Source organism: Leucoraja erinacea, chromosome 15 (assembly GCF_028641065.1).
Source record: "Leucoraja erinacea ecotype New England chromosome 15, Leri_hhj_1, whole genome shotgun sequence".
In the NCBI taxonomy this organism is placed as follows: Eukaryota; Metazoa; Chordata; class Chondrichthyes; order Rajiformes; family Rajidae; genus Leucoraja; species Leucoraja erinaceus.
This window is the reverse complement of record NC_073391.1, coordinates 9502697-9528389: the sequence shown is the minus strand read 5'-3', so window position 1 is coordinate 9528389 and position 25693 is coordinate 9502697. Positions and strand designations below refer to the sequence as shown.

General features: G+C 43.5%; 1 protein-coding gene across 1 annotated transcript; it reads left to right on the top strand.

The window, feature by feature from the left end:
- Window positions 1–1061: 1061 nt before the first annotated feature.
- On the top strand, window positions 1062–20009 carry LOC129703935 (interferon-induced protein with tetratricopeptide repeats 1-like). The gene is made up of 2 exons (XM_055646657.1): window positions 1062–1378; window positions 16627–20009. Exons 1-2 carry the CDS (start codon window positions 1374–1376, stop codon window positions 18056–18058), a joined length of 1437 nt encoding a protein of 478 aa, XP_055502632.1. The 5' UTR covers window positions 1062–1373; the 3' UTR covers window positions 18059–20009.
- Window positions 20010–25693: the final 5684 nt, after the last annotated feature.

Below are 25693 nucleotides of genomic sequence, written 5' to 3'. Positions count from 1 at the left end.
TCTCCTGTCACTATCATGGTCCGCCCCTGTAGATCAGTGTCACTCATGTCATGAGATGCTTTTGTAGTTACGCCCACGAGCTTTACAGAAACCCTCCCTGCATGGTTCCCGCTTTAGCTGAAAAACGTGCTAGCATGAAGTTACCTGTGCTATGTTGTTAATAAAGTCTTTGGACCTTTATCATAGTGTAAGGCTTCAGTTATTTGGACAGCCGCAACACAACAGCCCCTTCCTGTGAATCGCGTCTTAACTGGAGCTGAGGGACGCTCTGGGTGACTGGTGGAGGTCCCCAACCGGATAATCTTTGGAGAGACAGACTGGAAGCGGCACGGCGTGGCGCGGCGGATGTCCCCAAACAGATGTCCCCCTCGCTGGCTCCTGCCCCCACCCCCGTGATACCCCCCTCTCTCATATGGCTATTCCCCCATATTGTCTTCTAGCTCTCCCCACACCCCCCCCCCCCCCCCCCCGCCCCGCACCCCCCTCTGCCCACACGCCAGCGTGGCCGTTGCTGCTGGTGCTTCCGGGCCGATCCGCGGCCTGGCCCTGAGAGCTCCGAAGGCTGTTGCTCCTCCGGGGCATGTAAGAATGGAAAGGAGTGGTAACCACGAGGAGTGGGAGAGGTGGGGGATAAGAGGGATAGGAGGGGGGTAAGGAGGGGAGATGAGTTATGGAGGGAGGGAGGGAGCGACTGAGGGTAGGGGAAAGGAGAGGGAGAGAGTGGTTGGGGCGGAGAGGAGGCGAAGGGATAGAAGAGTGAGGGTGAAGAGGAGGGGGAGAGAGTGCTTGGGATGAGGGGAAATTAACTGTGAATGTGCGTTGGGGGCTATGAGTGAGTGGTGGAATGTTGCGTTGGGGAACCAAGCCTCCTGTGTGACAGGGACCCAATGGGGCCCACTTAGTCTATCTAGTCATTTAGTCTTTTCTGAACTAATCTAAATCTGAAGTACAGCCTCCATTGAGAAGCAATCAGTGAGGACAAGAACTGGACTGCATCAACAGTGCTTGGGGGAGAAATCCACAATTCTGGAATTTCAACATTGTTGTGATTATCATTCTGAATTCAAATGTTGGCCCTACATGTTTAGCAAGAACAGTGTGTTGGTGAACAGGGAGCTGGGCAGTCTTCACTGTGATGCCAATCCCAATGTATTCAGCATTCCTGGTTGATGGAAACATGACATTTTCCCACCACACAATTCATTTCTAGTGGAATATCAGGCTTGTCGGTTTCAGTTTCGATTTGCCATTTCAGACAATAATCCGTAGATCTCAGCCCAGCCCACTGACTATAAAAGTAACCAGAGAGCTGGATCGTGTCCACTCGCTCTCTACTGAGATCTGAGGCACAGCGGGAATCGCCAACAAGCATCATGAGGTGCGTTGCATTTTCACTTTATACCGTTTCATTAGAAATCTGGGCTTTCTGAGACAACGATATAACGTCAGCGTGGGCAAGTGAACCAGACACATCTAATGTGTCTCTGTGACCATTGGGGTCCGCAGTTTGGTCTGATCTCGGGTTTGTGGGCATTTGGGGAACACGTTAGTAACCGGGAAGTTTAACTTAGCCCTGGGATCTCAGAACTCCAGGAGATATTGGGGTCATAATGGTTATGAAACATAATGTTGGTGATTCCAGGATCGGGTACGAATTCAAGGCAAAGTCTGTGCCGCTGGGTCACTGAAGTGTAAAATAGACACAAACAGCTGGAGAATCTCAGCGGGACAGGCAGCATCTCTGGGGAGACGTGTAAGACATTTATTAGAAGGGAAGACACCGAGGACATTACGGATAATTTCTTCAGACTGAACGAGGCGATTAACGGGATCCGACCGGAGAATCGGCTTTTGGCTTCGAGAGCAGGGACAGTGATTAGATTCTGTTCATGGATGTCAATAAATGATGCAGTAAATAGAGCAGATGGGGATGTCTGTGAGTGAATGAGTGTGTGTGAGTGTGAGTGTGTGTTTATGTGTGAGGGCGGGCGGGTGAATGTGTTTGTGTGTGTGTGTGTGAATTTGTATGAGTGTGTTGAAGTGTGGGTGGGTGTGAGTGTGCGTGTGTGTCGGGGTGTGTGTGCCTGTGTGTTGCTGTGTGTGCGCGTTTGTGCCGATATGTACGTGTGCATGCATGTGTGTGTGCGCGTCAGTGTGTGTGTGTGCGCGACAGTGTGGGTCTGCGTTGGTGTGTGTGTGCGTGTCAGTGTGTGTATAGGAATGTTACAACATTTTGAGATTTTATAAAACAAGCCTGTAATTTATCCCATCACATAGGGCATGAACAGAATTTTAATTTGATACCTAATTCACTTTCATATCTTCTATATTAAAAAAGTTATGGTCATTTTCATAGAGAAATTAGCATCTTGTTCCCTATTGCTTTAGAAACATAGAAAATAGGTGCAGGAGGAGGCCATTCGGCCCTTCAAGCCAGCACCGCCATTCATTGTGATCATGGCTGTTCATCCCCAATCAATAACCTGTGCCTGCCTTTCCCCCATATCCATTGATTCCACTAGCACCTAGAGATCTATCTAACTCTCTCTTAAATCCATCCAGTGATTTGGCCTCCACTGTCCTGTGGGAGGGAAGTCCACAAATTCACAACTCTCTGGGTGAAAAAGACACTACATCTAGAAAAGATAAGGCTTGTCTTGACTGACAAACCAGATCAATTTTCCAAAATATGGTCTCCTTTTATTGAATTTCTTCAACAACATAATGGTTGAACAAAAACTCAAAACCGATGCTTGCGTCGGGTGATGGAAGGGCAGTGGGATATATCTCCATTTCTTTCACTTCTTTCTTAGCTCTGGAGTTTTTCTTTTCCTTGCCTTTCTTGAAATTCTTGTCTCTTTCTTTTCTTCTCTCTTTCCCTTTTTTCCTTTTTCTTTTTTTCCGATTGAGTTATCTATCTATATTACTAAAAGTCTGATCTTGACCGCTTTTGGCCCACTGTGCTGCGATTTCCGAGAGAACGCCGCCACCTACGGCTGTTATTTTTGGCCACCTCACTCAGAGCCCCCCTTCGCCTTCTGGGACTGGAGGATTTTTCCTATCGATGAAAAATCAGAGAGATATTAATGTTTTTTAAATATTCGCCATTCTGTCTGCTGCCCCCACTGGCGGCAGGGGGGAGGGGACTATAAAACCCGGAAGTGTAGTCCCTCACTCAGTCTCTGCAAGACCCAGGGAGTGAGACGGTCCTGGCTCTCTGAGCTGCTAATAACACTGAACGCACGTCTACTCCACGGTGAGTATGCAGCTGTAACGTGGCTGCTGCCCAATTGTTTGCCTCGCCTTTTTTTAAAGTTTGTGTTCACAAAATGAATTTTGGTTGCCAGGTGGCTGCTGCCCAATTGTTTGCCTTGGCTTGGCTGTTGTTGGTGTTGGTAATTACTTTGAAATAATAATAATAATAACAATAAACTTTATTACGGACTCGAGGTCCAGACAAGGGGAAACATTACATAAAAATGCATTGCATATTAAAAAATATCATAAAGTACATATAAAATCTTAGTATATTACTTATAAAAGCATCATAAATTATATATTAAAAAAACCCACAATACATGAGTTAAAAATCCAGATTAAAAGAATGATCAATTTCGTACAACGAGACAACGATACCAGTGTCGCCACAGCTGGGATTCATAACGTGTAGTGCTAACCCTTATGTTTAACAAGGCAACAATAATTACATTTTTAGAGTCATTTATCCTGCAAATGAATTTATGCATGTGATTTCTTAGGATAGCTTCTAAAGTACTGACTCCTGCAGCACAAACGTATTAAAAATTTAAAAAAATTGCCATTCTCTCTGCTGCCCCTGCTGGTGGGAGGGGGGGTGGACTATAAAACCCGGAAGTGGTGTGCCTCCCTCAGTCTCTGCAAGATGGAGGAAGCGAGAGGGCACGTCTCTCTGAACTCTGAATAACATTGAACACATATCTACTCAACTGTGAGTGCCCTTAATGTGGTTTCAAAATGAAAATATGGTTGCTTTGAAATGCTGCACTGCAAAAAATGGCTGTTGTTGGTGGTGGTAACTAATTTGAAAGGCTGCACTGCAAAAAAAAATGGCTGTCGGTGGTGGATGTAACTGCTTTAAAAGGCTGCACTGCAAAAAAATAACGGCTGTTGTTGGTAGTGGTAACTGCTTTATATGCCCCGCGAACCTCTGGAATCTCTGGTGAATCTCTGGAACTCTCTGCCACAGAGGGTAGTTGAGGCCAGTTCATTGGCTATATTTAAGAGGGAGTTAGATGTGGCCCTTGTGGCCAAGGGGATCAGAGGGTATGGAGAAAAGGCAGGTACGGGATACTGAGTTGGATGATCAGCCATGATCATATTAAATGGCGGTGCAGGCTCGAAGGGCCGAATGGCCTACTCCTGCACCTAATTTCTATGTTTCTATGTTTCTATGTTTCTAACCTGTGGGATGAACCACACAGGCGGTTGTCATACACGTACCCAATTACAGATATCGATTAACCTCATACATAACAGACCTTTCCCGAACCCAATGATACAACAGTTCAACATGATCACATAATCCTCCAAATCTACCCAGCCACCTGTTTCCTTTCATATTGATCATCCACAAGCAGAGAACGGTTGTTTTCCCATTTCTATCCCTGCACTATTACCCATGGACTTCCACAGGATCTGACCTTAGTTCCCTCCCTTGCTCATTGAAATGCTGCCACCTGGCATTGAGATCCCATAATTCCACCTTGGTAACACTGCCTGGGTCGATCCACTCTCTGTTCATCAACCACAAAATCCCACCACAGAGTCCTTGCTATCTCCAGACATAACTATAAGAACAATCCCTTAGCCAGCATCCTGCCCTCTACTCTCATTGGACTTTGTACATTGCCAATGGAACTGATGTGTCACCACTGTATTCTGCACTCTATCTGGCACACTGCTCTGTGGATCATACTTGAATTCAACATGATTACATTTATGTATAGGATTATCTGATCAGCAAAACATTAATCCATTCTTGATGCCTGAACCATTCTTGATGCATGCCTCCTCAGATACTGCCTCCACAAACTTGTGGTTTCGATACTGTTGAGTAATTCCAGGTTTTTACTGTCTTTGTTATAGACATTGACGTAGAACAGTACATCACAGGAACACAATTGACCCCTGTAAATTGCTCCTAGTGTGTAGGCAGTGGATGCGAATGTAGAATAACAGAACTAATGTGCAAGGATGATCGATGGTTGGCGTGGATGTAGTGAGCTGAAGGGTCTGTTACCGTGCTATATGTCTAAACTCTTAACTAGTTCCTTTCTCTGCACATGCTCCACATCTCCCCATTCCCTACATATTCACATGACTATCAAAAAACCTCTGAAATGCCACTATCATATCTGCTTCCTTTACTAGCCTTGGTATATTGCAGGCACCGACTACTATCTGTATATAAACTAGCCCTTACATCTCAAGTCAACAAAATAGAGAGAGTACAGAGGAGGTTAAGTACATAAATCAACAAAATAGAGAGAGTACAGAGGAGATTTACTAGAATGTTGCCTGGGTTTCAGCAACTAAGTACAGAGAAAGGTTGAACGTTAGGTCTTTATTCTTTGGAGTGCAGAAGGTTAAGGGGGGACTTGATAGAGGTCTTTAAAATGATGAGAGGGATAGACAGAGTTGACGTGGATAAGCTTTTCCCACTGAGAGTAGGGAAGATTCAAACAAGAGGACATGACTTGATAATTTATGGACTGAGGTTTAGGGGTAACATGAGGGGGAACTTCTATACTCAGAGAGTGGTTGCTGTGTGGAATGAGCTTCCAGTGAAGGTGGTGGAGGCAGGATCGATTTTATCATTTAAAAATAAATTGGATAGTTATATGGACGGGAAAGGAATGAAGGGTTATGGTCTGAGTGCAGGTAGATGGGACTAGGGGAAAATACGTGTTCAGCACGGACTAGAAGGGCCGAGATGGCCTGTTTCCGTGCTGTAATTGTTATATGGTTATCTCCTTTAAACATTCTTCCCCACACATAATAGTTGTGCCCTCCAGGATTTGGTATTTATTCAGAAAACTTTCAGAAAACTTTATTGTCTGTCGTAACAGAAAATCTTCTTTGACGTGGCTCAACATACAGACAGGACAATGTTCTGATAAGCAGTCATGCAGCACAGATTTCTGCGAGCACACACAGTGTGTATCGATCTTAAAAGCAAATATAAAGATTAAAAACTGTAAAAATAGACAAGATAAAAGTTGTGGATACGTGTAAAGTGACAATGCGTCAGGGTGAATTTGTCCATTGTTCATTTTTTATTTAAGCTGTTTATGGCAATGGGTATGAATGAGTTTTTGTGGATGTTTTTCTTGGATAGGGGGACTTTATATCGGCGGCCTGATGGCAGAAGTTGGAAAGACTGGGACAATGATTCTGACTATTTACCTTAGTCGGAGCAGCTCTCCGGCGGTGCAGCCATTCCTGCCCATTGTGTTCCCATTGTGAGGTAGAACATGCAGGTATTACTGTGCAGTTGCAGCTGACAGGCACAGCAAGTGGAAAAGGGATTTATCAAAGCTTAAAATGTGAATAACTCTTAAAATATAACAAGTTAAATGTGAAAGATGAGATTTATTCAGTCTTTTATTCTTGTTGCATCTCTTGTTGCGTTCTGCAGCCGGGGGAGGGGGACAGCTTCAGGCGGGGGCTGTTGGAAGCCAGTGGGGGGAATGTCCTGTAGCCGGGGAGGGGCACGGCATTGTTTATTGGCGGCCCAATAAGAAAAACACTCATGATGCAATCCAACTTTATTCCATTAACACACAGGAACATTTCAATGCCAGCTGCTTGCATCTGGCTTTACTGGCCAGTGTGCCCGAGCGAGAGTCATTGTATAGTACTGTAATACTATGTGAAGGGTGGCATGCACATATGTGCGGTGCAGGTTATAAATGGCATGAATTAATAAGGGTTAATCTACATCCTTCCTCTTAAAGAAGCAAAGCGTGTATAGTGGTTAGTGGAGCAAATATATAATTCAAGTACAAAGTGCGACATTTATTATTTTACTGCATATGAGAGCACATAAAATCATACAGGTCATGCACAGTTCATGTATAACCAATACATTTTCCAATTAGCGGGTTGGCGTGCAGACACGACCTGCACGTGTACGATAATAACCTCCAGCAGACACCTCATCCATTGCAGGGGAAGCAAGTCCCATATCAGGTGAATGTGGGGAGAAGACACCATGGAGTTTGGGGCAACGGGGAAGGCAGGGATGGCACCTGTACCGGCAGAGGAATCGCTGAAGCAGCATTCGCAGAGTGTGCGGGAAGACCGGCGGGCTGGTCTGGCTGGGAACGTCAAGGTGCTGGTTCATTAACCGGAAGGAGGTGTTGGTGGTTCACTGTTAAATGCCATTGTCAATACTGAGGAAGTACGAGCGTGGTTCTGCGGTGGACCCCAAAATGACTCCGTGGCAGTCGTAACCTCGGAGTGGCTGCAAAAGGAAAACCCGTCCCTTGCTGAGCGGTCGAAGCGGAGAGCTGGTTTTATCGTAGTATTGTCTTTGAATGTCGCGACAGTGTTGGAGCTGGGATTGGATAACTAACAGCGCACAAACTTGTGGTTCTAGTAGTTGCTTGGCCATAGGCAGTGTGGAGCGGGTTCGCCGTGACATGAGCTGATCGACTGCAGATCTCAGCAGACGGTCGCAGACGATGTTCCGAAGGTTGAGTAAGTCGAGATAAACATCGGAGCTGGCCCAGTGTGAGCTCTCCATTAGTTCTTTTGCACTTTTTACTGCGCACTCATCCAGGCCGTTGGACTGTGGGTACTCGGGGCTACTGGTAATGTGATGAAAGTTGCAGTTTTTTGCAAAATTCCTGTGACACCCTGACATTCCTCATCTTTTTTTTTTGTTTTGTTTATTTTATTAGAAGTTAATACAGTACAAAACAGTACAATGGAACCTAATTTTAGGTGCCGACTATGTCATACCGTAATCCATTCTATGTACAACCTCTAGTTTTATGTTTTGAGAAGGAAGTAAGCAAGACAAGAAAAAGAAAACAATGGAAAGGGGAAAAAGAGGAAAAATAGATGGTAGAGAATAGAAAAACGTGAAGTGTGTATAAAAAAAGAAAAAGTGGAAAGTAGAAATAGAAGAGAAGGCCCCTTAAAAGAGAAATTTTCAAATCTTTATTCGGAGATGTAGATCTATCCACGGCATAAACTGAAATCAGCAATCTTTACGGTACTGCTGCATTACATGATTCCAAAAAAGTCGATGAAAGGAGATCAACTCCTTAAGAATTGGTCATATTTATCTATTAGTCGGAGTCTCATTTCTTCAAGGCGTGCTATGTCCATCATATTCCTAATCCACATTTTAACAGTTGGTATAGCTGTATTTTTCTAAAATTTAAGTATCAATTTCTTTCCAATTATTAACCCATAATTTAAAAATACTTTTTGGTCTTTATTTAATTTGATATCTTCTACTATTATTCCAAATATAATCCATTCCGTTTTAGGTTCTATTCTTGAAAAGCTTTGTAAATATATCAAATATATCACTCCAAAATGTATTCAACTTTGTGCATCCTACAAATGAATGTGTTATATTAGCGTTTTGAAACAAACATTTATCGCATCTGGGAGAGACGTTTGGGTAAAATTTATTCAACCTCGTTTTTGAATAATATAGTCTATGTAAAAATTTGAATTGAATTACATTATGTCTTGCATTAATGGAACAGTTATTTGTGTTCATCAGATACTTTTCCCATCTACCCTTCAAGATCTTTGTCATTAGCTCATGTTCCCAATCTTCTCTTAGTGCTTCTGTTGAGGGTAATTCTCTATTTAATATATTATTATAAAGTATAATATTAGTTTTTGTGAATCAGCCTTAATATTCATTGCTTCTTCTAAAGGGTCTAAAAATATAGTTTGAAATCTATGTGTATATTTCGTCATAAAGTCACATATCTGTATATATTTAAAATATTGATTATCCTTCAATTTAAATTTTAATTTTAAATGTTGAAATGATAACAGTTTGCCCAATTCATACATATCTCCTACTTTCCTAATCCCCAGTCTATCCCATTGTTGATATGTTTTGTCGATGAGAGATGGTTTGAAAGCGGGGTTGTTCAATAGTGGCGTTAGTACTGATAAATTATTTAATTTCAAGGATACTTTTATTTGTTTCCAAATTCTTATTGTATTGTGAATAATTGGATTCTTCTTATATATTATACTATTCAATTTTATCGGTGAGAGCAAGATCGTTCCTATATCGTGCGGACAGCACTCCTCTTTCTCCATTCTTATACACTCCAACTGCTGAGTGGAACTATCCAACCAGTACATTATGTTCTTAATATGCACTGCCCAGTAATAATACATAAAGTTAGGTAATGATAAACCCCCAACTTCTTTAGGTTTACACAAATGCTTTCGTTGAATTCTGTGTGCTCTGTAATCCCATATAAAATTAGTGATAGTGGAATCTAGTTTTTTGAAAAAATATTTTGGAATATATATTGGGATCGCTTGAAACAAATATATTAATTGTGGTAAGAAAGTCATTTTTATAGCGTTAATTCTACCTATCAATGAGAGCGGGAGCGTTTTCCAAAATTTAATCATATCATTCAATTTATTTAATAGTGGCATAAAATTGGCACTAAATAATGATTTGTGTCTTCTCGTAATTTGAATACCCAGATACTTGAATTTTTCTGTTGCAATTTTGAAGGGGAATTTTAGTAAGTGTCTCGAATCCTGGGGTTTTAAGGACATAATTTCGCTTTTATTCCAATTTATTCTATATCCTGAAAAAGAGACGAATTCCTCAATTAGTGTTAATAAGGTGGTTATACTCGTTTGTGTATTAGTAATATATAAAAGAATATCAACAGCGTATAATGAAATTTTATTCTTTGAATCCTTAGTGTTATGTTCGTGAATATTCGGGTGATTTCTAATCCTTTTGGCCAGCGGTTCTATCATAAGGGCAAACAGCAATGGTGATAAGGCACAACCCTGCCTATTACCCCCTGATAAGTAAAATTTTGGAGATAGCATATTGTTAGATAATATTCTTGCCGTAGGTCTATCGTAAAGTAGTTTAACCCATCTAATAAAATTCTCTCCCGTATTAAATTTGTGGAGTACTTTGTATAAATACTGCCATTCTACCTGATCAAATGCCTTCTCTGCATCCAGCGTAACAACTTAAATATCTTCATTGTCCTCATTGTGAGAGTACATTATATTGAAAAGCCTTCTCAAATTATTAAATGATTGTCTTTTGGGTATAAATCCCGTTTGGTCCATGTTTATTAATTTGTTAATATAATTATTCAGTCTTCCAGCTAGAATCTTTGCTAACATTTTCTGATCCATATTTCGAAGTGAAATAGCTCTATAAGAACCCGGTTAATCTAAATCTTTATCTTTTTTTGGTATAAGCGTTATTGTTGATTCTGCTAGGGTTTCTGGTAGTTTATTTTCAGTATAAGCTTGCGTGTATAAATTGAGTAATCTTGGTACAATTGACTCCTGAAATTGTTTATAAAATGCAATACTAAAACCATCTGGTCCTGGGTCTTCCCATTTTTCAGTGAGTTTATTATTTGTTTTATTTCTTCACTAGTAATCCGTGCTCCTAATTCCTCTTGTTCTAAACTATCCAATTTAGGGAGATTGCAATTATCTAAAAAAAATTGTAATTTTACTAACATCTGTATTTATTTTAGTTGTATATAAATTATGATAAAATTGGGCAAACCTCTTATTAATATCCTTTGGCAGTGTTAGAAACTCACCCTTATCCGATTTAATTTTAGTGATAGTTTTTTCCTTTTCTTATTGCTTCAGTTGCCTCGCAAGTAATTTATGTGACTTATCACCAAATTGAAAGTGTGCTTGTTTTGTAATTTGGAATAATCTTATTACTCTTGCCGATAATATTCTAATTAGTTTATATTTCAATAAGGTTATCTTATTATGTTTATCTATGGTTGGGTCAGTTGCGTTGTCCAATTCTAGTAATTTTATTTCCTGTTCTACCCTGACATTCCTGACACCCTCTCACGGGCACCTCGCCCAACCTGCAAAAAACACCTGTCTGATAATCAGCGCGGTTATGATGGTCTCCTGCCTCCCATCTGCCGGTTGAGACATCCTAGTGTCACAAACAGCCTTTGGGTCCCATTATCACAAGGAATTCCTGGTCCCCTACACAATATTCCACAACTCACACTTACGCCCCAACTGCGCATACGCGGCTGATGGGTTCCCTTTGCAATGCCCCTGATGCCCCCTCCTCCCCCCCCACCCTCTGCCCCTTGCCCTTCCCACCCACGCATTCACTCCATCCCCCCTCAACCCCCCCATCCGCTCTTAGCGGCTCTCCGGCATCGCAGCCATTCCCTCCCATTAGGTTCCCATCGTGACGTAGAACACGCAGGTATCACCGCGCAGTTGCAGGTGACGGGCACGGCAAATGGAAAAGGGATTTATTGAAGCTTAAAATGTGAATAACTCTTAAAATATAACTACAAGTTAAACGTTAAAGTCCATTTGTTCTTGTTGAGTCTCTTGTTGTGTTCTGCAGCCAGGGGAGGGGCACGGCTTCAGGCGGGGGCTGTCGGGGGCTGGTGGAGGAGTGTCCCTGCAGCCAGGGGAGGGGCACGGCTTCAGGCGGGGTCTGTCGGGGGCCATGCAGTGCAGCCGTGGCAACCGCTGTCTACCCCTGTTACTGCTGTGGCCGACCTCTGCCACTGCCTACCCCTGCTGCTGCTGTGGCCGACCTCTGCCACTGCCGCTCCCTATCGCTAGCGCTGCCTCTTGCGGGGCTGTCGGGGGGTGGGAGAACGTCCTGCAGCTGGGGTAGGGGGATGGGTTTATGTGGATGCTGCTGGGGATGAGGGGAGGGTCCTGCATCTGGCGGAGGGGGACGGCTTGAGGTGTGGGCTGTCGAGGGCGGGTAGGGTGGGGGGAAGCGTCTGGCAGCCAGGGGAGGGTATGGCTTCAGGAGGGGGCTGGTGTGGGGGGAGCGCCCTGTAGCTGAGGAGGAGGACGGATTCAAGTGGGGGCCAGTGGGGAACGCCTGCAAACGGCGGAGGGGGATGGGTTTAGGCAGGGGCATTCGAGGACGGGTGGGGGGGAGGATGGCTTCATGTGGCAGCTCTTGGATGCCAGTGGAGGGGGGGGGGGGGGGGCTTCTCCAGCTGGGGACGGGGACGGCTTTGGGCGGATGGGTTCTGTAAGTAGGGATGGGGATAGCTTCAGGTGGGGGGGGAGCGCCGCTACCCACCAGCTTCAGGCAGTTTGGGACGGGGACAGCTCCCGGCCCCAGCCTCACTCAGCGGTTCCCGGCCCCGGCTCCGACCCCAGCCTCAGTCAACGTCTCCCAGCCTGGACCATGTCCTCACACAGCGGCTCCCGGCCCCGGCCTCACTCGGTGCCCACGGCTCTACTCAGCTGCTCCCGGCCCTGGCCTCACACAGCGCCTCCCGGCCCCACTCAGCTGCTCCCGGCTCCCGGCCCCACTCAGCTGCTAACGGCTCCCAGTTCCACTCAACATCTCCTGGCTCATCCTGGTGGTCCCCGCAGGCTCAGACCCCACTCACTCTCCACACTCTACTCACTCTGCTCCTTCAGGTTTGTTCTCCTCACCGCCGGTGAATGACAGCGGGTATAGAAGGGGCATCGCCGTCCCGGCGAATGACAGGAGAGAAGACAAATCTGCTGACAGAAGAGGAGACCAATCTGTGGATGGGCAGTTTTTACGATATTTAAACCTTAATAACTTTTGTAATATTCCACCGATCGGAACAAAACTTGGTGGACTTGTAGCGCAAACCAGAAGAGGACAAGATGAGAGTTTTAGTTATGTGTATAGAAATAATAAAATATAGATAGAGAGAAGATAGATAGAAGATGCCATGACCGATGAAGACTTTGATCACGCTATCCACCTACGTTGTCACTTTCTGCAAGTTAAACGCCATGATTCCTCTTATCCTTGTGCAGTCTCTTTAATTACCCTCTCGTCTTTAATGCATAGGATAGATAGGAAAGGTTTGGGAAAGGGATATGGACCAAAACGCTCAAAATAACGGGTGGAATTTGTGGACGAAGGCGAGGTACTGAATGAGTACTTTGGTCCCAAATTGGCTCAATGAGTCTTTTGTGAAGCTACATTTGAAGTACCACATGTTATTCTGGTTCCCCCGATATGAGGAAGGATGTACTGTTGCAGTTACTCTTGCACTGTTAGTCAATGTTGCAGTTACTCTTGCAGTCAATGTTGGGGAAGTTAAAGCCACCCTCTATGACAACAACATTGCTTTTAAACCTTTCTATAATATGTCTACAAATCTGTTCCTCAACCCCCCTGGTGATCAGCATGCCTATAGTACTATCCCATCATAATGACTGTACCTTCCTTATTGGTTACCTCAACCACATTTCCTCAGTGGATGTATTCTCCAATGGGTCCTTCCTGTCTACAGTTGTGACATTCCACCTTATTAATAGTGCAACTCCTTCGCCTCCTTTACCTCCCTCACTATCATGTCTGAAACATCAAAACCTTGAAGCATTAAACTGCCAGTCCTGTCCCTTTCACAACCTAGCGACTATAATGTTGTAATGGTTACAACATCATCGTTCTATAGAGGCTCCAGGCTGATTCCCTGCCACAGAGGGGAGTGGAGGCCAAATCACTGGATGGATTTACGAGAGAGTTAGATAGAGCTCTAGGGGCTAGTGCAATGTAGGGATATGTAGGTATGTTACAATACTAACCTTCAGCGGCGCTGCAGTTCTGCCACTGGCCATCCACCCTTAAAGGGAGCCCAATGATGAATATACCTGACGCACTCCCTCCTGCACAAGCACCTTAGTATTGAACTGTACTATCTTTCTATTTCTTGCCTCATTAGCCCGTGGTATGGGTAGTAATTTGAGGTTACAACATGGATGGTGTAGACAGAACCTTTTTCCCAGGATGGAAATGTCCAACACTACGACATGGCTATAAGGTGAGAGGGGGATCCTGGATGACATGGAGGTCCTACACTTAACTTATTACCCAACTCCCAAAATTGCAGGACCTCATCTCCCTTCCTAAATATGCCATTGCCACGAACCTGGACAATCAACTCTGGGGACTTACCCTCCCCTCTCAGAATATCCAATGTACTCTCCCAGTCATCATTGACTCCAGCATTAGGGAGACAACTCACCATCCCAGAGTCTTGCCTGGAGACTGCTTCAATTCAGTTAGAAAATAAGCAAATGCAGCTCTGCAATTTCGTTCAAACCAAGTGTTTGAATGGCAATAAAAGGCATTCTATTCTATTCTATTGTCTAATCTGCTGACTACAGTGCATTCAGAAAGTATTAAGACCCCTTCACTTTTTCCACATTTTGTTACGTTACAACCTTTGTTACGTTACCGCCTGGTTTGGGAACTGATCAGCAGCTGATAGAGCAGCTCTCCAGAGGGTGATAAAAACTGCCCAGGGTATCATTGGACACCCCCGGCCCCCTCTGGAGGACATTTACCACTCCAGATGCCGCAGCAGGACCTGTAATATCGTGAAAGACATTACACATCCTTGTCACCACCTTTTCACACTGCTGCCCTCAGGAAAAAAGTACAGGTCGCTAAAGTCACGCACTGCCAGACTCAAGAACAGCTTTTACCCATCAGCAATCTTGGAACTGAACTCTGTCTCGGGAGCGGGTTATGGGGAAGGAGGGGGGGTGGGAGACAGTGTTAATTCATGGGTGGGTTTGGGGAGGTAGGGAGTGTAAAAAGTATGAGTATGTGGAATGTTTGAAGTTCTTTTAAATGGAGAGACACAGTAATCTCGTACGTGACACATGCAATGTCAATAAAGCATTCTATCTATCTATCTATCTATCTATCTATCTATCTATCTATCTATCTATCTATCTATCTTATTTTAAAATGGATTCAATTCTTTTTCTTATCATCAATCTACACACAATACCCCGTAATAAAAAAGTGAAAACAGGTGTTCAGAAATGTTGGAAAAGTAATTAAAAATAAATAACTGGAATATCACATTTACAAAAGTATTCAGACCCTTTGCTATGACACTCAAAATTGAGCTTAGGTTCATCCTGTTTCCATTGATTATACTTGAGATGTTTCTACAACTTGATTGGAGTCTATCAGTGGTAAATTAAATTGATTGGACTTGAATTTGAAAGGCACATGCCTGTCTATATAAGATCCCACAGTTGACAGTGCATGTCAGTGCAAAAACCAAGCCATGAAGCTGAATGAATTGTCCGTAGACCTCAGAGACAGGATAGTGTCGAGACACAGATCAGGGGAAGAGTATAAAAAATGTCTGCAGCATTGCAGGTCCCGAAGAGCACAGTGGCCTCTGTCATTCTTAAATGTAAGAACTTTGGAATCACCAGGACTCTTCATAGAGCTGGCTGCCCGGCCAAACTGAGCAATTGGGGGAGAAGGGCATTGGTCAGGGAGGTGACCAAGAACCCAATGGTCACTCTGACAGTCCCAGAGTTCCTTTTTTGGAGATGGGAGAACTTACCAGAAGGACAACTATATCTGCAGCACTCCACCAATCAGGCCTTTATGGTAGAGTGGCCAGACGGAAGCCACTCCTCAGTAAAAGGCACATGACAGCCCACTTGGAGTTTGCCAAAAGGCACCTAAAGGACTCTCAGACTATGAGAAACAAGATTCTCTGGTCTGATGAAACCAAGATTGAACACTTTGGCCTGAATGCCAAGCGTCACGTCTGGAGGAAACCAAGCATCGCTCATCACCTGGACAATACCATACCTATGGTGAAGCATGGTGGTGGCAGCATCATGCTGTGGGGATGTATTTCAGCGGCACAAACTGGGAGACTAGTCAGGATCGAGGGAAAGATGAACGAAGCAAAGTACAGAGAGATCCTTGATGAAAACCTGCTCCAGAGCGTTCTGGACCTCAGACTGGGGTGGAGGTTCACCTTCCACCAGGCCAACAACTTTAAGCACACAGCCAAGACAGTGCAGGAGTGGCTTTGTGACAAGTCTGTGCATGTCCTTGAGTGGCCTAGCCAGAGCCTGGACTTGAACCCGATCGGACATCTCTGGAGGGACCTGAAAATAGCTGTGATTTGATGCCCCTGAGAGAGCTTGAGAGGATCTGCAGAGAAGAATAGTAAAAATTACCCAAATACAAGTGTGCCAAGCTTGTAGCGTCATACCCAAGACGACGAAGGCTGTAATCGCAGCCAAAGGTGGCCCAACAAAACACTGAATAAAGGGTCTGAATACTTATGTAAATGTGATTTTTCAGTTATTTATTTTTAATTTCTTTCCAAAAATTTATAAACACCTGTTTTAGCTTATTTATTACAGGGTTTTGTGTAGATTCATGATAAAAAACAATAATTTAATCCATTTTATAATAAGACTGTAATGTAACAAAATGTGGAAAAAGTGAATGGGTCTGAATACTTTCTGAATGCACTATATTTGTGAGATTGGGACAGACCAGTTTCAGGTGATCTGACATGGAATTTGATGAATTTTCTTCTCTTGCAGCAGCAGAATGGGAGATTTGTTGAAAGAGAAGCTCGATCAGCTTCAGTGTCACTTCACGTGGGGCCCACAGAAGGAGGCCATTGACCTGGAGGATATGATGTACAGATTACAAGATGCCATAATCTTTGCAAATAAATATCAAGCCGCATCCTACAACCAACTCGCTTTTGTAAACTGCTTGCAAGGCAACAGTGAGGAAGCTATTCAAAACTTAAAGGAAGCTGAAAGGATTCTGAGGGAGAATCACAAAGATGCATTTGAAAGACACAGCATCGTCACCTATGGAAACTTTGCCTGGGTGCATTACCACATGGGACAACTGGCCAAGGCCCAGTCCTACCTCGACAAACTGGAGATGATCTGTAAACCGCTCACAGATGGTCCTCGCTACACAGCAATGATACCTGAAGTGTATGGGGAGAAGGGGTGGTCATTGTTGAGTTCTGCAGCTGAATATTATGAGGAGGCTATGAAATGTTTTGAGGAAGCTCTGGAGGTAGATCCCAATAACACGGAGTGGATCATGGGCAAAGCAACTGTTCTGTTTCGTCTGGAAGCTTTTTCTGGAACCCCAGAGAGTCATGAACGGAGTCAGTCAGTGAAGTATCTGCGGCGTGTACTGGAGCTAGATCCAGATGATTCAATGGCCATGGTGCTGCTGGCCTTAAAATTGATAGAACTCAATGGATGGGAAGAAGCAAATAAATTAGTTGAGCAAGCATTGCAGAAGCCCAGTAAGGATCCATATGTGCTTCGCTATTCGGCAAAATTTTACAGAGGGAAAGGAGCAGTGGAGAAAGCAGTCAATCTATTGAAGCAAGCATTAGAATTAACTCCACACTCATGCTTCTTGCACCACCAAATTGGAATGTGTTATAGAAGGAAACTTGGTAATATAAATTCTCGCAGGCCCGCAACTCAGCAGCAAACTGAGTTGATCCGTCAATGTAAATATCACTTTGGAAAAGCCTCTGAGTGCCGTCCAAGGTCAGCAGTTAGACCATTGCTGGACTTTGCAGATATTTACATAAAAAGTGGAGAGTATTCTAAGGCAGAGGAGATCTACAATAATCTGGTGAAATTGGAGGGCATCCGTCCAGAAAACATACAACAGATATGTTTAGGGGCTGGGTCATTTGAACTGTATCAGAAAGGCTCGGAAGCAAGTGCCATCAGCCTATTTGTGAAAGGAATGAAGGTTGAATATGAATCAAGAGAACGGAAAATGTGTAAGGAAAAATTGGAGATGTGGGCAGATAAAAAACTTCGCTATGCTCCACGTGACAGCAGAGCTCTTGGTGTGAGAGGGTTACTGTATCAGCTGGCTGGGAACAAGTCCAGGGCTATTGAATACTTTGAAATGGCCTTGGAGATTGATCATGAGAATGAAGAATATCTGTGTGCTCTTTTAGAATTACGTCTTAATCATTGAGGACCACAAGGATAATATGCACCGATTTCATCTGATTGAAGGATAAGTTTGGTGATGTGTGTGTTTTACTAATTATATTCTGATAGCATCTTCTTCGAATGATGGCTTTACTTATGAGTGTGAAGTTTTCAAAAATGATCTTGTGCTGCATTTAAACATTTTTTTTTAATTATTCTTCTTTTAAAAATAATAACACCTCATGCACACCAATCAAATGGAATTTAGTTATGTAAGTGTGGAATTTGTGTTTATTGTGGAAAGATGGGAATTGGTAAATGGCAGCACCAGGAACCAGATATCGTTGAGGATCCTGGCAAGTTTCCTCATCTGAGTCTTTCACCTTAATCATTTTACTCTTTATTTTTTCTTGTTTCTCAATGCACAATTATAACTTTGGAATGATTTAATTTTCAGGATTATTATAAGATGTCCTAAATTGACATGTCTATTAATTAAAGCTTCAAAGCAGAGATTGGTTCTGCCACAACCAAATCGAAGGGACACAAACAACAGATCCTTAAAGTGTGCATCCTACTGCTGGGGGTGTTGGAGGAAAGGCTGGGGAGGGGGTCTGTTGGGGGGAGGGGAGGGTACCAGGATAGTTAATGGAATTTCAAGAGATGATATTATTGACAAAGGAAAGATTCAAGTTTACATTATCAGGCATAATAATTAATAATCAAGGACAATGTAGTTACCAAACTCTAATCCATTTTTTAGAATAGCATAGAATAGTTTCTTTATTGTCATTGTAACTTGAACCATGTACAATGAAATTTAAAAATGTCAGCCAGTCAGTGCACCATTCAAACATTTCTAAAAGCTAACGATACATACAAGGTAAAATATTAAAAGATAAACAACTAAATAAATATCATGAAAATAGCACGCATAAACACCCAACCCTCCATCCTTCGATTTCACAGTGTACCACAGTCCCTTAGTATGTCTCGCCCCTGCGTTCCTTGGCGGCTACATTTAGTGCTTTTATAGCAGTGGGGTAAAAACTGTTTTTTAGTCTGTTTGTCCTTGTCCTTGTAGATCTGTACCGTCTGCCTGACGGCAACAGTTCAAACAGGGAGTGTCCGGGGTGGGAAATGTCCTTTATGATACTCTGGGATTTTTTTGGTGCAGCGGGAACTGTGTAAGTCCTCCAAGGTAAGGAGAGGGCAGCCGACAATCCTCTGGGCGTTGTCAATGGCCCTCTGGAGCGCTTTCCTCTGAGCCGCTGTGCGGCTGGTGTACCACACGCATACACAGTATGTTAGTATGCTCTCAATGGAGCACCGATAAAAGGACAGCAGCAGTCTCTGAGTGATGTTGTTCTTCCTGAGCACCCTCAGGAAGTGCAGTCTCTGCTGGACCTTTTTCAGCAACGCAGTGGTGTTCACGCTCCACGTCAGGTCCTCCTCAAATACTAATGGATTCGTAATGGAGCCAGAAATTGGAAGTATTTCATGGAAAGATGAACCCTTCCATGTGGCCATCCCCAACAGTGTTGATATAGCCAGGTGGCATTCCTGTAATACTTTGTACTATAATGACTATAATACTTTATACTCTGTAACTTTGGCCAGAAACATGGCGACTCTTTGTGTACTTTGTGTATTTTATGCAAAATAAAGAATTTCACTGCATCCAAGTACGTGTGACAATAAAGTATCATTGCATTATTGAATTGTTCAACCCTCTGTGTAAAAAAACGTGCCCCGCATATCTACATTATACTTTACCCCATCACCTAAAAACTGTGCCCTTTTATGTTGGACATTTCCAAAAAGATTCTGACTCTGTCCTAACTATGCCTCTCATAAGTATATATTTTTCTATCCTCTCATCCTCCAATGTTCCAGAGAAAACAATCCAAGTCTATCCAACCACTCCCTGTAGATGAAACCCTCTAATCCAGGCAGCATTCTGGTAAACCTCTGTACTCTTGCTAAAGCATCCACATGTTTCCTGTAATGGGGCCACCAGAACTGCATGCAATTGCAGACAATTGTGGACATAGCCCAGACCATCATGCAAACCAACCTTCCTTCCATTGATTCCATCAATACTTCAAGCTGCCTCGGCAAGACCACCAGCATAATCAAGGACGAGTCTCATTCACTTTTCTCCTCTCTCCCATCAATCAAGAGGTACAATAGTTTGAAAATGCATACCTCCAGATTCAGGAGCAGTTTCTTCGGCCTTGTTATCAGGTAATTGAATGGTCCTCTCATAAGCTAGAGTGCAGTCCTGCTGTCCCATCTACCTCTTTGGAGACCTTTAAACTATCTTTAATCGCACTTTATCTTGCACAAAATCTTGCACCCTTTACCCTTTATCTGTAGACTGTGGCAGTTTGATTGTAATCATGTATAATCTTTTCATTGACTCGATAGCATGCAAAAAAAAATGTTTTACTGTACCTCAGTAAACATGACAATGATAAATTAAACTAAAAAGTAATGGCCATTGATTGATTTCTTACAAATGATGGTTTGCGATCCAGGTAAAGGCTGATTCATTCTATATTCGATAGTGGGATTTGCAGTTTCACAGATACATCTGCATCTCAACGCACAGTCTTACTCAGTTTTTGCTGGGCCGATGGGGAATAAAATTCACAGTTGGATCAGAATAAATGAGTCTCTGTATCATCTTTCTCTCTCATTTCCCTCCCCCTGACTCTCAGTCTGTAAAAGGGTCTTGACCCGAACGGCACCTGTTTCTTTTCTCCAGAGATGCTGTCTGGTTGCTGAGTTACTCCAGATTTTTGTGTCGATCTTCAGTTTAAAGCAGCACCTGCAGTTCCTTGTTACACATAATTCCAATACCGACACATATCGGACTGTACGTTATCCATATCATTCTATTCTCAGCATATCCATATGCCTAACCAAATGTCTCTTGAATGCCACTATCACATCTGCCTCACCCCCTCCAGAAGCATGTTCCAGGCACTCACCACCCTCTGTGTAAAATATATGCCCCACACATCTCCTGTAAACTTTGTCCCTCTCAACTTAAAGCGATGTCCTCAATTATTTGATACTTCCATGCTGGTAAAAAGGGTGTAACCAGTATATCCTATCTGTGATTCACATCATTTATATACTTCTATCAGGTTTTTGCTGCATCATCCAGAATTTCAGAGAAAACAATACAAGTCTGTACAACCACACCCTGTAGCTAATACCCACTAATCCATGCATCATCATGGTAAACCTCCTCTGCACTCTTGTCAAAGTTTCCATGTCCTCCCTGTAATGGGACAACCAGACCTGCAAACAATACTCCAAATGTAGCCTGTAAAGCTGCATCATGACGTCTTGTATCTTCAACTCAATGCCTCATATTTGGTATTAAGCAAGTATATGCCTTCTTCATCAATTTATCTACTTGTGTTGCCACTTTCAAGGAGTTATGGACTTGGACCCCAAGAGGGGACTGATATCCCCTCTGTAAACCAATGCTCCTAAGGGTCAGGCGGTTAAATGTAGATTTTCTCCTTACATATGACCTCCCAAATTGCAACACCCACACTTGCTCAGATTAAACTCCATCTGCCATTTCTGCACACGTATGTGTTGCTGACTTATATCCTGCTGTATACTTTGACAGCCTGTCTCACATTCTGCGACCCCAACAATCAGCAAAGTTCTCTTCAAACATACCAACCAGCACATCTACATTTACAACCAAGTAATTTACATATATATCACAAACAGCAGAGATCCCAATGGAATACAAAATCCTAAGGGAATGGGTGTTCAATGTTCAGTGTGTGTACACAGTGGACTGAGGAACCCGTTTCCATGTTGTATATCTAAACTAAATTAAACTACTCTGGTCAGAGACTTCGGTCTGCAAATTGTCCTTTTACCACAACCCTCTGTTTATAACAGAAAGCCAGTTCTGAAAACATACGATTGAATCACTGTTAATCCTGAGCATCTTAATCTTCTGAATCAGGCCATCATGAGGGATTTACCTTCCCTACAACTGACGTGGTGTTCACTGACTTGGTATAAATATAAATTGTCCCTAGTGTGTGTAGGATAGTGTAAGTGTGCGGGGATCACTGGTCGGCACGGACTCGGTGGGTCGAAGGAAAATACTACCGACATTCTCGGAGGCTGTACATACATTTGTTTGCATCACATCATAATGGTCACAAATATTTTGCCTGGCACCCTTGTCATTCATATGGCCTCCTGGGGTGATATCCCTTCTCTCATTTGATAGCAAAGAGATAAACGTTATTTTCCGTTGGGAACAAAGAGTCGAAGGTGACTGGTGGTAACTGACAGACGTGATAAACAGGCAGATAAACTGGTCTGACGAATGCAATGATTCTGTTGCCAACCTGCTCTGGGCTTCTATTGGATCCAGGCAGTTCTGCCACAGGCACACTGCAATATCATTGTCATAATTTCTTGCAAAAGCTAGTTTCACTTTCAAAGTTGAGTTTCTATTCAGCATCAGGAAAAGACTGAGTGAGGAAATCATTGCCTGCAGCTCCCAGTTCAATCGACTCAACAGTAAAAGTGCAGCTGAAGCTGTGAAAAGGAATTCAAAGAGCTTTGTATCTAATGAAGGTAGACAAAATAGCTGGAGAAACTCAGCGGGTGCGGCAGCATCTATGGAGCGAAGGAAATAAGGGGGAAATTTTAAGGATAAGGGGGAAATTTAAGGATAAGGGGGACCAATATGAGAAAAACATTTTTCACACAGAGAGTGGTGAATCTCTGGAATTCTCTGCCACAGAAGGTAGTTGAGGCCAGTTCATTGGCTATATTTAAGAGGGAGTTAGATGTGGCCCTTGTGGCTAAAGGGATCAGGGGGTATGGAGAGAAGGCAGGTGCAGGATACTGTGTTGGATGATCAGCCATGATCATATTGAATGGCGGTGCAGGCTCGAAGGGCCGAATGGCCTACGCCTGCACCTATTTTCTATGTTTCTATGCACCCGCTGAGTTTCTCCAGCTATTTTGTCTACCTTCGATTTTCCAGCATCTGCAGTTCCTTCTTGAAAACTTTGTATCTAATGAACACCATGAGATAGAGATCACTGTAATTCCTTCTGTGTTAAGTTGATATGTTAATCATTGTTGGTTTGAAAGTATGTGTAATGCGTTACGTTACATCTGATGCATGTGGTTGGTATTGTATGTTCAGAGATGCATCATTAAATGTAGGTTAACGTGCAGAAAGAAAGTTATTTCAAGCTGATTCATTTTCATTATTAGAACAACATCTGGGAAAATTACAGCCAAACTTTAGAAAGCAAATGTTTTTCTTGTTATTCAGACTACTTGCATGTGTCATAGTTTCTCTGTCATTGTGGTTACATATGTGTTCTATAGACAAAAGTGGGCTTTTTGATCCACCATCTACACTAATCCTATTTGATACCAGTTCAATGGATATTTATTGTCACAAATGCAAATAATCAGTACATAGTGAAATTCATTTTGCATACAATGCCGGTGCCATCATGCGTGGTGCCATTTCAATGAGTTAACCGTCTGGATTCCCGTGTGCTCGTTCTACCGGAGTGACTTCGGATCCCCTCCATCGGCCATGACCTGATCGACCGTCATCCCTCTCATCTCATCGCCAGACATCTTATGTCCCGGGGGCATTACCCCCATTCACCTTCCTACCGGCCCTTGCTCTCCACGCCCAACGTCTCCAGCAACTCCATCCCAGTATTCCACATCCGATGAGCTATCGGGCAGTTCCGCGTCCAAGGAGCCTCCAAGCGAGTCCAGCCGCCCGGTGAATGCGCCCGGTTTCGGCTTTTCTGCCATCTGATAGGCTGTCCAGTGACAGCAGGAAGGTGAACTCCAGTGAATACAAGCCTAGTCTTTTCAATTTTTCCTCATATGACAGTCCCACCATCCTGTGGATCAATCTTGTGAACCTACACTGCACTGCCTCAATCACAAGGATGTCCTTCCTCAAATTAGGAGACCAAAACTGTGCGCAATACTACAGATGTGGTCTTACCAGAGCTCTACACTACTGCAGAAGAACCTCTCTACTCCTATACTGAAATCCTCTGGTTATGAAGGCCAATCTTCCATTAGCTTTCATCACTGCCTGCTGTACCTGCACGCCAACTTTCAGTGACCGGTGTACAAGGACACCCAGGTCTCGCTGTACCTCCCCTTTATCTAACCTAACCCCATTGAGATAATAATCTGCCCCCTTGTTTTTGCCACCAAAGTGGATAACCTCACATGTATCTATATTATACTGCATCTGCCATGTATCTGCCCACTCACTCAACCTGTCCAGGTCACCCTGCAAACTCCTAACATCCTCTTCACAGTTCACACTGCCACCCAGCTTTGTTTCATCCGCAAACTTGCTAATGTTGCTCCTAATTCCCTCTTCCAAATCATTAATATACATTAGTAAACAGTTACGGCCCCAACACCGAGCCTTGCGGCACTCCACTTGCCACTGCCTGCCATTCTGAAAAGGACCCGTTCACTCCTACTCTTTGCTTCCTGTCTGCCAACCAATTTTCTATCCACGTCAACACCCTACCCCCAATACCATGTGCTCTAATTTCAGTCACCAGTCTCCTGTGTGGGACCTTGTCAAAGGCTTTCTGAAAGTCTAGATCCACTACATCCACTGGCTCTTCATCCATTTTACTTGTCACATCCTCAAAAAATTCCAGAATAATCTTCAAGCATGATTTTCCTTTCATAAATCCATGCTGACTTGGACTAATCCTTTTACTGCTATCCAAATGTCCCATTATTACCTCTTTAATAATTGACTCCAGCATCCTTCCCACCACCAAAGTCTGTAATAACTGGTCTGTAATATCCCATTTTCTATCTCGCTCCTTTCTTGAAAAGTGGGATAATGTTAGCTATCCTCCAGTCCACAGGAACTGATCCTGAATATATTGAACATTGGAAAATGATCACCAATGTGTCCACTATTCCGTGAGCCACCTCCCTGAGGACCCTGGGATGCAGACCATCAGGCCCAGGGGATTTATCATCCTTCAGTCCCATTAGCCAACCCAATACTATTTCTCGCCTAATGAACATTTCTTTCAGTTCCTCTACCCCCTTAGATCCTCTGTCCTCCAGTACATCTGGGAGATTGTTTGTGTCTTCCTTAGTGAAGACAGATCCGAAGTACCTGTTCAACTCCTCTGCCATTTCCTTGTTCCCCATAATAATTTCACCCGTGTGTGCCTTCAAGGGACCCACACTTGACTTTGCTATTCTTTTTCCCTTGACATATCTAAAGAAGCTTTTATTGTCCTTCTTTATATTCCTGGCCGGCTTGTAGCATGCTTACTTGTACTGCCCAGGATCATTAGACTTGTACGTGGCGGTCATAGCCTTCACATGGTAGTGTGGTTCATCCATGGATTGGGGAACAGTCCGATTGTCTTCACCGGCACGCACTCCTCTACGCACTTGCTGATGAGGCCAGTCACGGCAGTGACGTGCTCATTCAGATTAGCTGCAGATTCCCTGAATATGGACTAAAAGCAGTCACGTAGAATGTCATCTGTGTCTGCAGGACCAGCACTGAACCGTGTGCGAATGTGGCGTCAAAGGACGAGAAGCCAAAGCAAAGAAGTGGAAGCCAAATAACTGAATGGAACCA